Source organism: Haliaeetus albicilla, chromosome 8 (genome assembly GCF_947461875.1).
Source record: "Haliaeetus albicilla chromosome 8, bHalAlb1.1, whole genome shotgun sequence".
Taxonomy (NCBI): Eukaryota; Metazoa; Chordata; class Aves; order Accipitriformes; family Accipitridae; genus Haliaeetus; species Haliaeetus albicilla.
In genome coordinates, this window is record NC_091490.1 from 29,910,612 (window position 1) to 29,925,289 (window position 14,678).

Below are 14,678 nucleotides of genomic sequence, written 5' to 3' on the forward strand. Positions count from 1 at the left end.
TGCCTATGTAAGTTTTAAAGGGCCTGACAATCCCCTGAACTTGTGAGAGATTGGAAAACACCGTAAGGTACATTGGTTAACATGAACACACTCCTCTTTTTCCAAACACAAATGAATTCTGCAAGCTGAGGTAGCTGTGTGTCAAATTTGTCAACAGATGTGGTCTCCTGCATGGAGGTATGCATTCTTCATTTAGCATTGCTCACCACCAAGATTATCTCCCTTTAAAGATGATGTCATGTTTTCATCCTACATATTATCCCTCTACAGCTATTACTTCTTGGCAAATAAACCCATCCAAAGCTGGCATCCCATTCTCTGAATGGGCAAAATGCCACTGTAGCAGATGGGTGAGCAATGAAACTAGCACAAGTGGCAAGTCAGACCCTATCAGGGTAGCTTCCTTTCCAGGAACAAGAAAATGGCATTCAGTGGAGTTGTTCAGCACCTGAAATACAGGTCTAATGATATTATTAATTGATTCTTGAGATTAATGTTAAAGAATGAAAGTTACCAAACACACGGTCAGAAAGTGAGAAAAGTGTTTTTGTAGTTACTTTGGACATAAATTGCATAGAAGAAAATACTGATTCAATAAATTACTTTTCTAATTCATTTTCTGAAGTAAAGAGTTTTGCCTAAACACATTACTAAATGAATGAATTCTTGCTTAGCCTGAAATGCAGGAAAAAATATCCATGAAATAAACAATAACCATGGAAAATTCCTTATAAATTTAACAGTATCAGTAGGTCTGATCTAGAATGGTTCTTAAGAACTCACTTAGTTAAATAAGTGAGATTTTGCTTTGGTTTTGTTTTCAATAATCCTACAAGAATTAAAATTGCTAAATTCAATAGTATTTCTCCATGTCTCTAAAGAGAAAGGAAGTAAGAAATTCCCAACGTAAGATGCTGGAGTTTCTCTTTGCTTTCAGAAAAGCACCTCTGATTTGGGAGTTAGGAATGTGTTATTTATGTTTCCCTTTTTTAAAATAAGCTGATTAACATTCTTATTATATATTTTTTTACTTCTGAGTTATATAAATTTGGTTTAAGACAACTGTTATACCAGGTTTCAGGCATGTTAGCATTACTGAATTGATTAGAAAGCACAGGATTGCTTATAATAAAATTGCTTGTAGCAAGGTATCTTTCTTCTAAAATCATGAGATAAGTGTTTTGAAAGAAAGAAACAAACAAACAAAAAAAGAAAAGTCTCCAGTATTACTCTGGTTTCATTTTCTTCTACGCTAACACTAAATACTAAAAAATGAAGGTATTAAGCAACCTTGGAAATAAACACATGTTATGCTTTATTTGAATTGATTGTGTATACAATATATTGTTGGTAAATAGGAATTAATATAGCAGACTTACCCCCAGTGTCATTGCATTTTAGGCATAAATATATCCTATTGTACAGCTGCTATTCATATGAGGCACCAAAAAAAAAGAATAAATACCTAGAATGGTATCCGTTGTCCACGTGCTTAGGCACTGAAGTATCCGCACCTGCCACCAGGGAGAGATATCTAAACATTACACAACAGCTAGGGAAAACTTCAGCTCGCCACCTTTTCTGGCAAAATGAGACATGCAGAAGATGTCACTGATGAATGCTGTGGTTTCTGTTTCCCTGCTCAGGAGAGGAGTCACTCACAATTTTTGTGGACAAACGGAAGCTGAGCAAGAGGTCAGAAAGAAGCGATCCCAGCACGAACAGCTCTGCAGTGACTCTGGAGACCCTGCACCAGCTCGCAGCCTCCTACTTCATTGACAGGGACAGCACACTGCGCAGACTCCACCACATCCAGATTGCCTCCACTGCCATAAAGGTAGGGGAAGTCCTCTAGGACCAACCTGCAGATGTCTTTCCAGTTTCACTGGCTGCTTCTCAGGAGAAATGTGTTTTGATTAGTAAAAAAAGATTTGTTAGCAAAACAATAGTTTTTGTTCTAAACTTTTTTACCTGAATCAAAGCATTCAACTGATAATGAAGATTCTAGTTTAGAAGAGGGTCTAACACACTAAAGATATTACTTTTGATGAGTGATACATAATTTGAATGATACAGATGGCCCTTATAGAAGCGTTTGGTCATTGAGACAATCTGCTTTACATGTGTACTCAGCAACTGTATTTATAGACAGACTTATATTTGTGTATGGGCACATACAGTTCCCTCATACTTCTTTTCTTCTTTCTTTTCCTTCTTTTTTTTTTTTCCAGAAATAGTTATTGTATTCCTGTGACTGAAACTTTTTTTTTTTACTAACCTTTGAAACAATTTAGAGCTCTTGGTTGTGCACTTTTGTGAAGGCACATCTTATTTTCTGTTAGGGATGTTTTTTAGTACAGTTTGTCAGTCAAAGCATCCTGCCTACTGACTGCTGTAGGTCACTCATAGCACTGGAGCATGCTTGGCTAAGATCAGTGCCCCAGCAGGTATTGTGTAAAACAGCAACTCTTCTTTTGAGCAGCTCTTTAGCCTAATGTTGCTTATTTGAAATAAACTCTCTCAGTCCAGCATTGAATAGCAAATAAAACTTTAATTTGCAGTTGAATATGCATTAATTATGAAGCTTTTAATATAAGATGTGATTTAGAATCCATTCCGCTTGTCGGATCTTTTCACTGGTAACTAAAGTCTTCATTAAAGACCATCTGAAGCCAACTGCAGTTTCCAACTACCTTAGCTGTTATTGAAGTAAATATAAATTTACATCCTTGGGAGTCCCATGGCCTTTACAGTGAGAAGGATACAACTGGAATTTGTGGCTCAGCAGCACCTGTTCAGTTTGGCTACTGGTATATGGAGGATATTCCTCCAGTCCCATCCATCGTGAGCTGGCGGCATGGCAGCTAACCTGAGCTCAGAGCTGGTCATCCGCAGGTGCAGGATGGTGTTTGGCTGTTCAGACAGCACAGCTGAAAATACAGCAGAACAAACACGAAGTCCGATCTCATCTGAGGGCTGCCCATCGGATCACAGTCTTGCTGCAGACGATCATACTACCCATCCCTCGGATCTGACTTAATCTTCATAATCTCATTGTTTATCGTGCAGATGTAGAGCAACCTTTAAAACTAGGCTCCTTCCATCAAACCACATGCAAAACTTGCCTTCTGTGTTCAGATAATTTATAGCTGAAACCAGTGGTAACTAAAGTGATAGAACATAGAAATGTAGAGACAAAACAATGTCTGAAAGAGATTTCTCCTTTCTATTCACTGAAAATTTTTTTAAAGCAAATTTGTGTCATAATGCAAAATTCAACCCTGCTTCCTAACAACTTATGTAATGAACCTTCTGCATGTCCAAAGTTTTTTACAAACACTACAAAATGACTAAGTTTTCTCCCCCCCCCAGACGGATACAAGTGCAAGCTGTAGTCCATCAACAAATCTGCTTCAGTTAATTGACTGCAGGAATCTCTAGAAAATGGTTCTCACATCAAATACCACACTGCTGATACATGAAACCCTCGCTTTTTAGCTTGCTTTCATTGAGAGACTGGGAGAATTTGCATTACAAATTTCTATTGTCAGAACACTTAACTGAACAAAAAACCTGTTTCTGCTGAAAACTAGGAACACAAAAGCAGCCAGGGAAGGCATTTTTTTTGTTTTGTTCTCTCCCCGCACAGATTTTTGAAACACTGCTGGTTTTGAATTGGAAAACCATCAAATAAAGTTCTAGATCCGTGGTGTAAATTACGTATTTAGAGATTATTTCTTAAAACATATATACTGACTTCTGAGTTAGACCACAGGCTTTCTGTAGAGCTGCAGAGCCAGCTCTCTGTGTTCCAGCAGAACAGCTTGAGGGCTGATTCCGGAGAATTGATGCCCTGGGGGACTTGAGGACCAGGGTGGCCATCAGTCAGCTCTGGGCCTTCCCCTCCTGGGCTGCTCCAGGGAGGAGAGAGAACCCTGTGCTTTTTACACCATAAACTACTGGGCAGCTTTGAAGTCACAGCACCTTCTGTGTCTGGCTTGCTCACCACAGCTCTGCTCAAAGCTTTCTGCTGCACAAGAGATAGAACTGGTGATTTGCAAAGGGAGTCCAAGAAAAGCTCTCTCAGCTTACCATAACTCCCCCTCTGACCAGCATCAAAGAAATCCAGTATAAAGGTATTGGAACAGGTTTAGAAATCCCTGAAATTCTGAATTTATATTAGACCATTTCCAAGTGATACACAATCATTTTTTGATTTCTGACTAGTTAACAACAAAAAAAATCATGTTCAGACTCTATTTAGTATTTGATACTATCAGTTTTGATTCATTTTGGATGGCTTTTAAATATGCAGTATACTAGACTCTACCATACTAGCAGAGTTGTTTATATTTTAGGAAGAGAGAACTAAGACTATTAATAAAATTTCATATAACTCATTGTCGTGGTTTCAGCCCAGCTGGTAACAAAGGACCACGCAGCCACTCGCTCACTCCTCCCACCCCCCTCCGGTGGGATGGGGAGGAGAAGCAGAAAGGAGAAAAGAAAAAAACCCACGAACCTCGAGGGTTGAGATAAGGACAATTTACTGGGACAACACAAAAAGAGAAGTTACAACAACAACAGTAGTAATAAAAGAATATACAGAACTAGTGATGCACAGTGCAACTGCTCAGCACCCTGAACCCGACGCTCCACCACTTCCCCCCTAAAAGCCCAGAACGCACCTCCCAGCCCGCTCCCCAGTTATATACTGAGCATGATGGCACATGGTATGGAATATCCCCTTGGCTAGTTCAGGTCAGCTGTCCCGGCTGTGCCCCCTTCCAGGTTCCTGTGAATATTAACTGTATCCCAGCTGAACCCAGGACACTCATACTCTTACTAGGAAGAACTTAACTATCCTTTTGGGAATGTGTATCTGAAGAAAACAAAAAAATATATTATTCAGAACAGACAAGACTTAAAACACAAATCAAAAGACATGGTATTTGCGGTTAAATCAGAACACTTCAGTGCGCAAATGAGCTCTGCCACTAAGGTGTTCCTGGAATTTGAGACTTCAAAATGAACAGGAGTCATTTGATAATATCGGCTTGCTGGCTTGTTTGTTTTTCACATTTCCTGTTACTATGGGCAATCTGAAATTGCAGCAGTAGTTAGAAACAATTTTGCACAACTGTGTGCACAACCATGTATTTGCTGTTTGTAGTGTTCTGAGATTGCTATCTTGATGGCTGTGACACCCCTAAAAGTGTTATTTGAAAAGAGAGATTAAAAATACACTTTCTTTACTTCAAAAACATAAAAAACCCAGAGAAAGCCAACATTTTTCTTTCCTTTTTTTTTTCCAGAATTGGTATAACCTCCCTTTTCAGATTAGACTAGGTCACTCCTCACACATCTTTTTTTTCTATTTCTAAGAAAGAAATGCATGCTTTGTCTCAAAAAGCAAAAGGGTAATATTTATAAACACCATGATCTATCTCCTAAACAGGTTACTGTATTAATTCTGTGCCCTTTCTTGTGATTGGGCATTGTAAGTTGGTAACGCATTAATAAGATTTAATGATCATTTAGCAGAGCTATAGTGGTGCTCTGTCATATGCTAGGATAGCAATGAGAAACTTGCCCATTCACAAACTGGGGCTGTGTTTAGGTCTGGCCGTTCAGTTCCTAATGTTTCCAGCTTCTCCATCTAGTGCTTCCCTAATAGGTTAAGGTCTAAGGTCTTTACAGATGGGACGTGGAGAGGGATCCATTAAGTCTCTTGAGTTACAGAGCCAAATCAACATTAGATCAAATATTAGGTGAGAATGATCAAGCTTAGTTAATCTTCTGGGGGGAAAAAAATCACCAGCAATAATTATCCATTTTTCCAAATTGTAAGAATTTCTCTCTGGAAAGCAACACATAATGAAACAGTTTTCTCCCTTATGTAATTAAAACAATTAATACTTGAGCAATTCTTATATTCTTCATTCAGATTCATTGAGAAAAGTGATAGCTGAATTTTTTTTCTTACAGGTCTTGATACGTTATTTTGTGGGACTGATGCAGGAAGATAATATTTTGATAAGTTTTATAATTAAGCTTTTCTATCAAACAATGTTATGTCACAGAGAAAGGAGAGCATTAAGAAGGGGGACCTGAGAATTAACTTTGAAGTCTTCATGTTTAATTTTTATTTATCTAATGAAAAACAATACCATTCAGAGCAAAATCTGTTAGTGTGCAGAGTGAGGAAAGGAGTGGGAGAGATGTATTTGATGAATCAGGTTTGTTAATCAAATTTGTTTGTAATCAAGTTTGTTAGTTATGACATAATTATCCTGAAAAATAACATGAGTACAACTGAGGCTTCACATTAATTGCATAGACAATACATTGTTTATTCCACACTAAAAAAGGTAAAATCACCACATTACAACATTTTCCAACTGGAAATCAAAAGTCCATGGGAGCTACCTGGAGCCTGTATCAATATTTAACTTATTTAAAAGTCCCTGATACATACATTCTTTCAATATTATTTTAATGCATGCATTTTAGTGTAAGTGGTTAGGCTCTTATGCTAAATCAACAGTTTGCAGCCTCAAGGGCCTCATTGGAAACTCACCAAGTGCCTGAGGGCTGCATCTAATTTGCATATACATTTACATGAATGTACATCCTGTTGTGTTTGAAATATTACAGATCCAACATTACTTCCTTTACATGCTCATTTTAGAAGCTTTTTCCTATGAAAATTTCTCTTCAGATGCACTGAAGGCTGTTAGCTCTCCCTATTAACAACCCTATTAGGATGACAGGGTGTGCTCTCCTCTTGTTTAATAAAATCCTGTACAGTCATGGAAGCAGAATACAAATAAATTCAGCAAATGTTTTTCTTTCCCTGTGTGGTATCTTTAATGAGCAATATTCTCAGCTCTTCCAACTTGGTGTTCTTGCTTCTGTACAGCCATGTTAATTTGCACGTATTGAAGATCTAACCATAGCTGGAGGCCCAGGGGAAGGTGAAATGACCTGAGACCTAGAACTAGGCAATGACCCTAATCCGTATGACTGACCTCTTTCCTTTGCTGATTGATGGATGGTGTGAACAAGACATGAAGCTCACGAGTTACTGTTACATCTGCTGTGATTCTGGCAACGTGTCCTGTCATTGCCCACTGGCAGAATGACCTTGGTGTACTACCCTGAGATCATGTATCCATACTCCTAACAACTAATTAGTAGACATTTTCAGTGTGGGGTAGATGGGCGAGGGCTGTGCATAGCATGCCTAGATTTCATTCTTCTTCCTGAGTCTAATGTAGTTGGGAGACAGCAGTATACTCCTGCCCAAATGACCCTGATTCCTGTTTGCTAGAAGCTGTAATTCCACTACCGTCACTAATGAACTTCTGCACTAAGTCCAAACAATTGTGCATAACACATAAGAAACACATCGGTTGCATGGTAAATTAAATATTATTGAATACTCTTACTGCATTCTGCAAAAGAATAAACACAGTTATTTTAGGCATTGCCAGTTAATAAAGTGAGGCTGTTATAGTAATTGTTGTTTGGAGGATATCTTCTTCCATTGCAAAATACTTTTTCTTTCAAGGGAGTTGGGGCAGGTGAATACAGTGTAGGTGTTATCTTAGTGTCCAAACAGCTGTGGGACACCCACAGTGCAACAGAAGAACAGATGCATAAATTGGATTTTCCACCAGCTATTTACAGCCAGATTACAGCCCATTTATTCCATCTGAGTGAGAAAGAATAAACATCCTTGAGAATGTGCCCTCTAATTTCAATTAAATTTTATTGTGCAATTTGCTTTTTTCTTCCCCCAAACCTATTTTTTTGCTACGAGAGATTTAAGCACTTCTGTTGTCTCTGAAAACTTTAGATTACAAATAGTTTATAAGAACAGGGCTCTATTGTGATGGTAACCATATCTGATTATCTATAATTAACCCATGAATGACTCATGGTGGGCTGTTAGAGAAGAAATTTAAGTGTAATGAAATTAGTTTTTCACTCAAAACTCAGACTGAAATACAGGCCATTTTATTTGTTTCTTTGTTTTGTCTGAAAAAGCTTTCTTGCTTTATTTTTTTCTTTCATACCTCATACTTGAATGTGTTTTTCTGTGGATTGAAGTAATTGCTGCAATCAAAAGTAGAAACGCTGAAATACTATAAAGCCTTGTGCTTTTGTCAGATTTCTGGCAAATTCTAAATGTAGATAGTTTTCACAGTTTTGTAAAAAAAGCCAAGTTTTTAAAGATTTTGAAATCCAGATCTTGAACCCTTCTTGCCCTCACTTTGCCCATGCAGATTGTGGACAGGATTTAAGACTGTATAGCTGAGAAACCTTGTAAATGACTAAAACTTGGGAAGCTCAAAAAATTGTGCCCAGCAAGAGCCTTAAGTTGTAAAATCACAGTTAGAAACATTGGGCCCCAAAGATCTGTAATATCAGGTATTTTTTGACTCCACTGAAGAAATGAAACAGTAAATGTAAGTTTAATTAAACAAATCTTGGGAACTAAAAGCCAGAGATGATTGTCCCTTTTCAAAAATTTGTGGCTTCCCCATTGTGTAGGTATGGTGACATTACTTAAGCATGTCAAGGAGAAGCCACATTACAGATTTTCAAGGACAAGTATTGTTCAGGTCCATTATGAAATTTTAAGTTCTCCATTACCTCGGGAGATCAGACTGCCTTCATACAAGACCAAAGCTTGAAATTTTTCAAAGGCAGAGTTAAAAATTAAGATTTTCAGGAAATACATAGAAACTGTGCTCCCAAATCCTTGTCTTGATATGGTAAACTCCCATGACATTTTTGTAAGAGTTGAATACTTTTGCAGGTTACTTTGAAAATCTCACTATTAAAAGCTTCACAAAATCAGCTCGCTATTTATATGGCTAGGTATGGATTTTTAAATTTAAATTTGGGTGATCATCTAATCTTACCAGAGAAAGTGGGACCTGCAGTTAGGCATCTAGCTTCCATTACATTTTGGGCATCACTTGGCTCCTAAGGGTCTTTCAGTAATCTGAATTTAATTGTTGATTTATATAGGCAAGTTTAGACAACCGGGATCAAAATACTGACATTCTGGTCTTTGAGCCGGGCTAAACCATGCCACAAAGCACGTCACAGAGGCCATGTGCTAGTACATGGTGCTAACACCAATAAAACAGGAAACACAGGACATGACCTGAAAGCTGTACCACAATGGTGTGCCTGGACAAATACACTGTGTTTCTCAACAGGCTTTCTTTGCTCAGGAGCTGCCCTGGATTTCCACAGCTATATCCCTTCTTTTTCTGAAGCTAGACCAATTTTAGGTAGCTAAGGTGTCTCTGTACCATGTTCTACTGCACAGCACAGGAATTGTGTTTGAAATACATGAGGTTTTATACATTTATGTCTGGGACCTCTTGGAGATCTTTGGATTAAATTCGCCCATAGGTGTAACAAAATCTTGTGACTGCTATCTGTGGACTATTAACTAATTCTAAGAATACACCAAGTGTAAGATCGGGGATTTATTTCCAAGTCTTATTCAAGAATTTAAGGCGATGATTTTAAAAACAACATTAATTCATTTGGACAGTCAAGTTTTAATTAAATTGACACTCCAGGGCTGCTTTCTCTAAAAGGTAATGTAGAGGTCAGCTCTTCAGCTGGAGTAAACCAGCAAAATTCCTTTGAGAATCTGGCCCTCACTATTTCAGAGAGTGAGGGAAAAGGGGGAAAAAAAAGGACTAGCAAGTTAATGCAATAACATGTTTTACTAAACACTCTCAGAATGCATACTCAGCGACATAATTGACACAATACATCACAGCAGCTGCAGCATGACACTCGTAAAAGGATGTGTTTTAGCAGCCTCTAATACAAACTACACTGTCTCATTATATTTTCAGCAATGTGCATAGAGGAGTAATGAGTGCAAGAAGTTATAACATCACCAGCTAGTTGGTAACACAGCATGAAATTCTTTCAAAGCAACAGCATAGCACATAATAGAGATGCTAGGATTTGCATTTTGGAAAGACTTTAGATAATTATTCTTCACTTAAAAAAAACCCAAAACCCACAACACAAAACAACAACAAAAAAAGATAGACCATACAACATGATAGACCATAACAAATCGAAGGACTTTGTTATATCAGTTATGTAGTTTAGTCAAGAGAGAAGGGTAAAAAACCCCCAGAAAATAAAGACTGCCAAAGCCTAAGAAGGTTATAAATATACATATGTAAACAAGAGACCTTAACAACACTCACACAACACTTGCCATCACAGTTGTCAAAACCCTATAAACAATTCATAATACAATTCCTTAAATTTTTTATATTCTTTTTTTTCCCCTTAAAAAGTGAAATTAATGTAAATAAACCCAGAAAACAGAGAAGGGGTTTAATATTGAGAGATCCACAGTGAACATATTGAACAATGCAGTTAGAGCAGACCATTCCAGCGCCAAGTTAGAAGCACTCAGATTTGTATGTTTTTTAATTTGTTCTTTATTCTGGCTGTGCAGTGGTTTGTGTATGGGTTGAGAAACTTACTTCAGCACTCTCCATGTCCTTCACTCTCTAATTGACAGCTACTGCCTGTCAGCAGGTCAGAAAATGTCAGGCAAGGACTGTAAAATTCACAGAATATTTTCCTACCTCTGAACCCTAAGAAATACGAGATAGCATGTGTCAACAACATGTATGAGCACAAAGATCAGATTAGGAAGAATATCTCAGGGTAATAGAGACTCAGAGTCAGAAGAAATAATCTTGGAGAATAATAAAAGGCTGTTGAAAGGTTTCAGTGTTTATAATATTTTTCCTATAGTATTTATGCCTATTATACATTTTCACATGTTTTGCTGATATAGATTATAATTCAAAATGCAATCATCCTCTTCAATGTATTCATTTAATGGTAAAAAACCATCCCTGAGAATATCCTTCATCTGAGAATCCTTTATAAGTAACTGATTCTGGGAGTTACATCATTGCTGTCTTCTGCAGCTCACAGTTATTTCTACCTGTGGGGCTTCACACAGTACTTCAGCAGGATTTATATTTCTGACAGCAAAACTATAGTGTAATCTATAACAATCTCTAACAAGATAATGCTTATAATGCCTATATACGTTGCGGCAGAAGTTGGGTTTAAGAAAGGTTTCATTATACATCCAGGGGACTTTCTGTAGTATTGAGTGATTACTATAGTGTTTTCACATCTTTAATGTCTGAAAGGTTGGTAGTTTCATCACTGCTCTACAGAATTTATTGATGAATCATGTATGCAAAATAAAAAGTGTTTCTAGTTTTGCATGGTGAGATTCTGACCTTATACAATGAATAAACTCCACTGAAGTCAAAGAGGTTTCTTTGCATGCATATTGAAATCATTGAGATCAGAGTTTTCTCCTTTCAACCTCAACCATCATCTTCCTAATTTATAAAAATATTATTCATTATCTCTCGCTAGATTACCCAAAATAACCCTCTCATTCCCAGGGGATAGTTAATACATTTCATGGTTTTGGGGTCTTCCTTCCTCAAAGGTCTTCCTTTGATTTTTGTTAAAATATAAAAAAAGAAAAAAAAAAGAAAATAAAATAATGTCACAGTTATGCTAGTTCCAACATTTATAATAATTCTACTAACTAGAGGATATTGGTATACAGCCTCCTACTTAGTACGTAGATTTATAAAGAAATATAATTTTATCTTCTCCAGGAGTACCTGGAGCCTTGAAAATGAAAAACCATTCCATGTTATTCCTTCAAGTTTTCATGAAATCCCTAATGTGTAAAATTAAGTGATGATAACATGTTGCAGATAATAGAGAAAATTTGAAAAGGACCATTACAATATTTTTTCTGTCATATTTTAGTCTATTTAAGTAGACTTTATTCTTACTTCGGTCCTCTGTTTGAAATACGACATTCACAGCAATACTGAGTCGTGCATATCATTGTAAGAAATAAATACCCTATGTTCCTTCAAGCATAGCAATTTATATAATTGGTTAAAGTATAATGATAAAATGTGTGGGTCTGCTTTTCATTTTTTTTTAGGATATGCAAGAGGACTGAAGCATTATGATTTTAATCTATGTTTGAAAATTTTCATTTGGTCACAAAGACCAAAATATTAAAAATAATCCTTTAAAAAGAAGTTGCTATATTGCACAAACAGAAGGGTAAACTATCATGCTGTTTTTTCTTGAGGTAAAAGACAAAGGCATTTCAACTGTTAAACTCCACAGCATCAGGAGATTACAATGCTAAAAATACAATAAGGAAAGTGGTTTAAGATAATTGAATCGAGTTTATCAACAGCTTTGGTGCTGGTTTAAACTGGACAGGATCTGTCCTTCCTTGATGAAAATATAGAAAGCTGGCAAGTCTATAGTGTATGACATAAAGAGTTATATACTACTATCACAGTATAATAGCTTAGAAAGAATTGTGCGCTACATACAAGCTAAACGTTCTAATAAGTAAAAAGGTATGAAAAAATTGTACAGTGACACAGATGAATTTAATCCAGACATTTACATGTGTAAGACCTGTAATTCAAAAAGCAACTCGTGTCAAAGGGTTTTTCACCTACCATATCATGAAAGGAGCTGGATACTTAGATATCTCTGGAAATTTTCTAACATACATGGTAGCCTACATGGAAACAAATCAAACTCTGCAGGTAGTAGAGTTCCTTTCAATTCTGAGCAGAACAAAGTCCTTCCATGGGACTCCACGGTACTGATAATAAGCGCTACTCTCTTTTCATTTGTTTCCTCCCTTCTCTTCTGAACCTCCCTCTTTCCCTAGATTCTCATGCTCATAGGAACTCTAGCTCTCTCTTTTTCTATGTTGTGGTTGAAGAAATGTACTTGCCTTTATGATACATCATTCTTTACCCTAGGTGTTGTCTCATCTATGTCAGGTCCAGAAAGAAATGAATAAAAGAAGCCCTTGGACAAGATTCTATATTCTAAATATTTTTCGCAAAAATTATATCAATGTAAGTTCCATAGTAGGACACATTAATGAATGGCTTAATGAACAGAACTTGATATTTGATAGGTCTTTCTATTCCCACAAATCAGGATGATTTGAACGATTTTTCAGCTAGGCACAGCAGTCTGTCTGGATAACGTTGTCCCTGGAGCCTAATGCTAAAAGCAGTCCTCTGTACAATAAAAATTGCCTTTTTGTTTAGTTCATCAAATAAGAATGTTGAGAATCACAAAATTATTAGCCAAAACTTTCAAAAGAGCTGTCAGTTTGTTCATTCATGAGTCTTTATACATGGTGAGTTGTTTAACAGCAGAGTTTGATGAAACATGCTCAATGCCATGTGCCAGAGGTGTTTTCACCTGTCACAAACAAACCCCATGGAGCAAATCCACAATGTTCTGCTAAATACAGTATTGATTTACACTGGGGAGGATCTGTTTTTTCTTGATGAAAGTACAGGATCCTGGTATGTCTATAGGAATTTTCCATCCAGCTGTAATCCCTACCTCTCAAGATGGCTTTTTTGTTTGAAATCTTTGTGTTTCAATTTTGTAATGGTCTTTATTACTGTAATTTTACAGAAATACTTGAGTACCATTTGATATTTTTGCAGTTATGAGTATTTTGATTATTTAATCAAACTCATCATACTTATGAATCCAGTTTTACTTCTATTCTTCTGAGTAAAACATTGAGCTCTCATTTGAAGTTTCCACCTCTGATGTAATGTGCAATTTTGGGTAGAGAGATACTCTCTCTTTTCTTCCCTATCACTTTTTGTGTGTTCATTAAAACTTCAAGGGATATAATGAAAATATAGTTTGGTATCTACACCTTCCCAGTTCTCGTTCACTGAAGGCAGTTTCTACATTAAAAGTTTCTATATTTAAGGGTGGGTATAACCAAAACCATCTCAGTCCTTATGCTGCAGGCTTATCCACTTGACTTGTGCATATTTGACAGGACTTAGGTGTAAAAGAAATTATCTTTTTTACTATGCATTTTGACAGACCAAATCTGAAAGATAGATTGTGTACAGAAAACAGCTACCAACTTTCATTTCCAACAAATTTTGACTGAACTGAGAGACCTGGATTCAGTCCTCCTTTCTGATCTACAGCAGACAAGCAATAGAATTATCTGGAATATAATTGGTCTCAGAGGGAATAAAAAAGGGATTTATTCTATTTTGGTGAAAGTATTAGGAGTTTATGGCTTATTTTTAACCAAACATTTTTCTTTCATGTGGTTCTTTACTTGAAAATTTGTTTCTTTCCTCATGCCTTGTCTTTCCTCATAATTTTTCTGTTTTTCTAGAATATCATTATCACAGCAGCAAGTTTTCTGTAACAATTGTTACCTGAAAAGTCATTTTTATTTATATACATATACTTGATTATTAATATAATTGTTTGGTTCATAGCATAGAGTTCTAGGTAGAACTGTGGGAATATTTGTATCTTAATCAAGTATTCCCTCAGGTTTGGTGTATTTACCCTCACCTCAGGCATGCAGCTAGTTGACCTAACATAGAAAGCTAATACCCGAAATAAACTGCTTCCTTTCCCAGTCATTCTTACCTGGTGCTTCCTCAACTAATTCTGTCTGAAACCAACCTGTAAACGGTGATGGTTCTGCATTCCAGACTAGCAGTTGGGTTAGAATTAGGGAGACT

General features: G+C 36.7%; 1 protein-coding gene across 3 annotated transcripts in view; it reads left to right on the forward strand.

Annotated features, from left to right (window-relative positions):
* BRINP3 (BMP/retinoic acid inducible neural specific 3) overlaps window positions 1-14,678 on the forward strand; it is a 234,131-nt gene that overhangs the window by 135,589 nt on the left and 83,864 nt on the right. For all 3 annotated transcript variants that reach the window (XM_069789550.1, XM_069789553.1, XM_069789551.1), the window contains one exon: window positions 1,647-1,837. In XM_069789550.1, coding sequence (XP_069645651.1) covers window positions 1,647-1,837 — 191 coding nt within the window. The remainder of the gene's footprint in view (window positions 1-1,646; window positions 1,838-14,678) is intronic.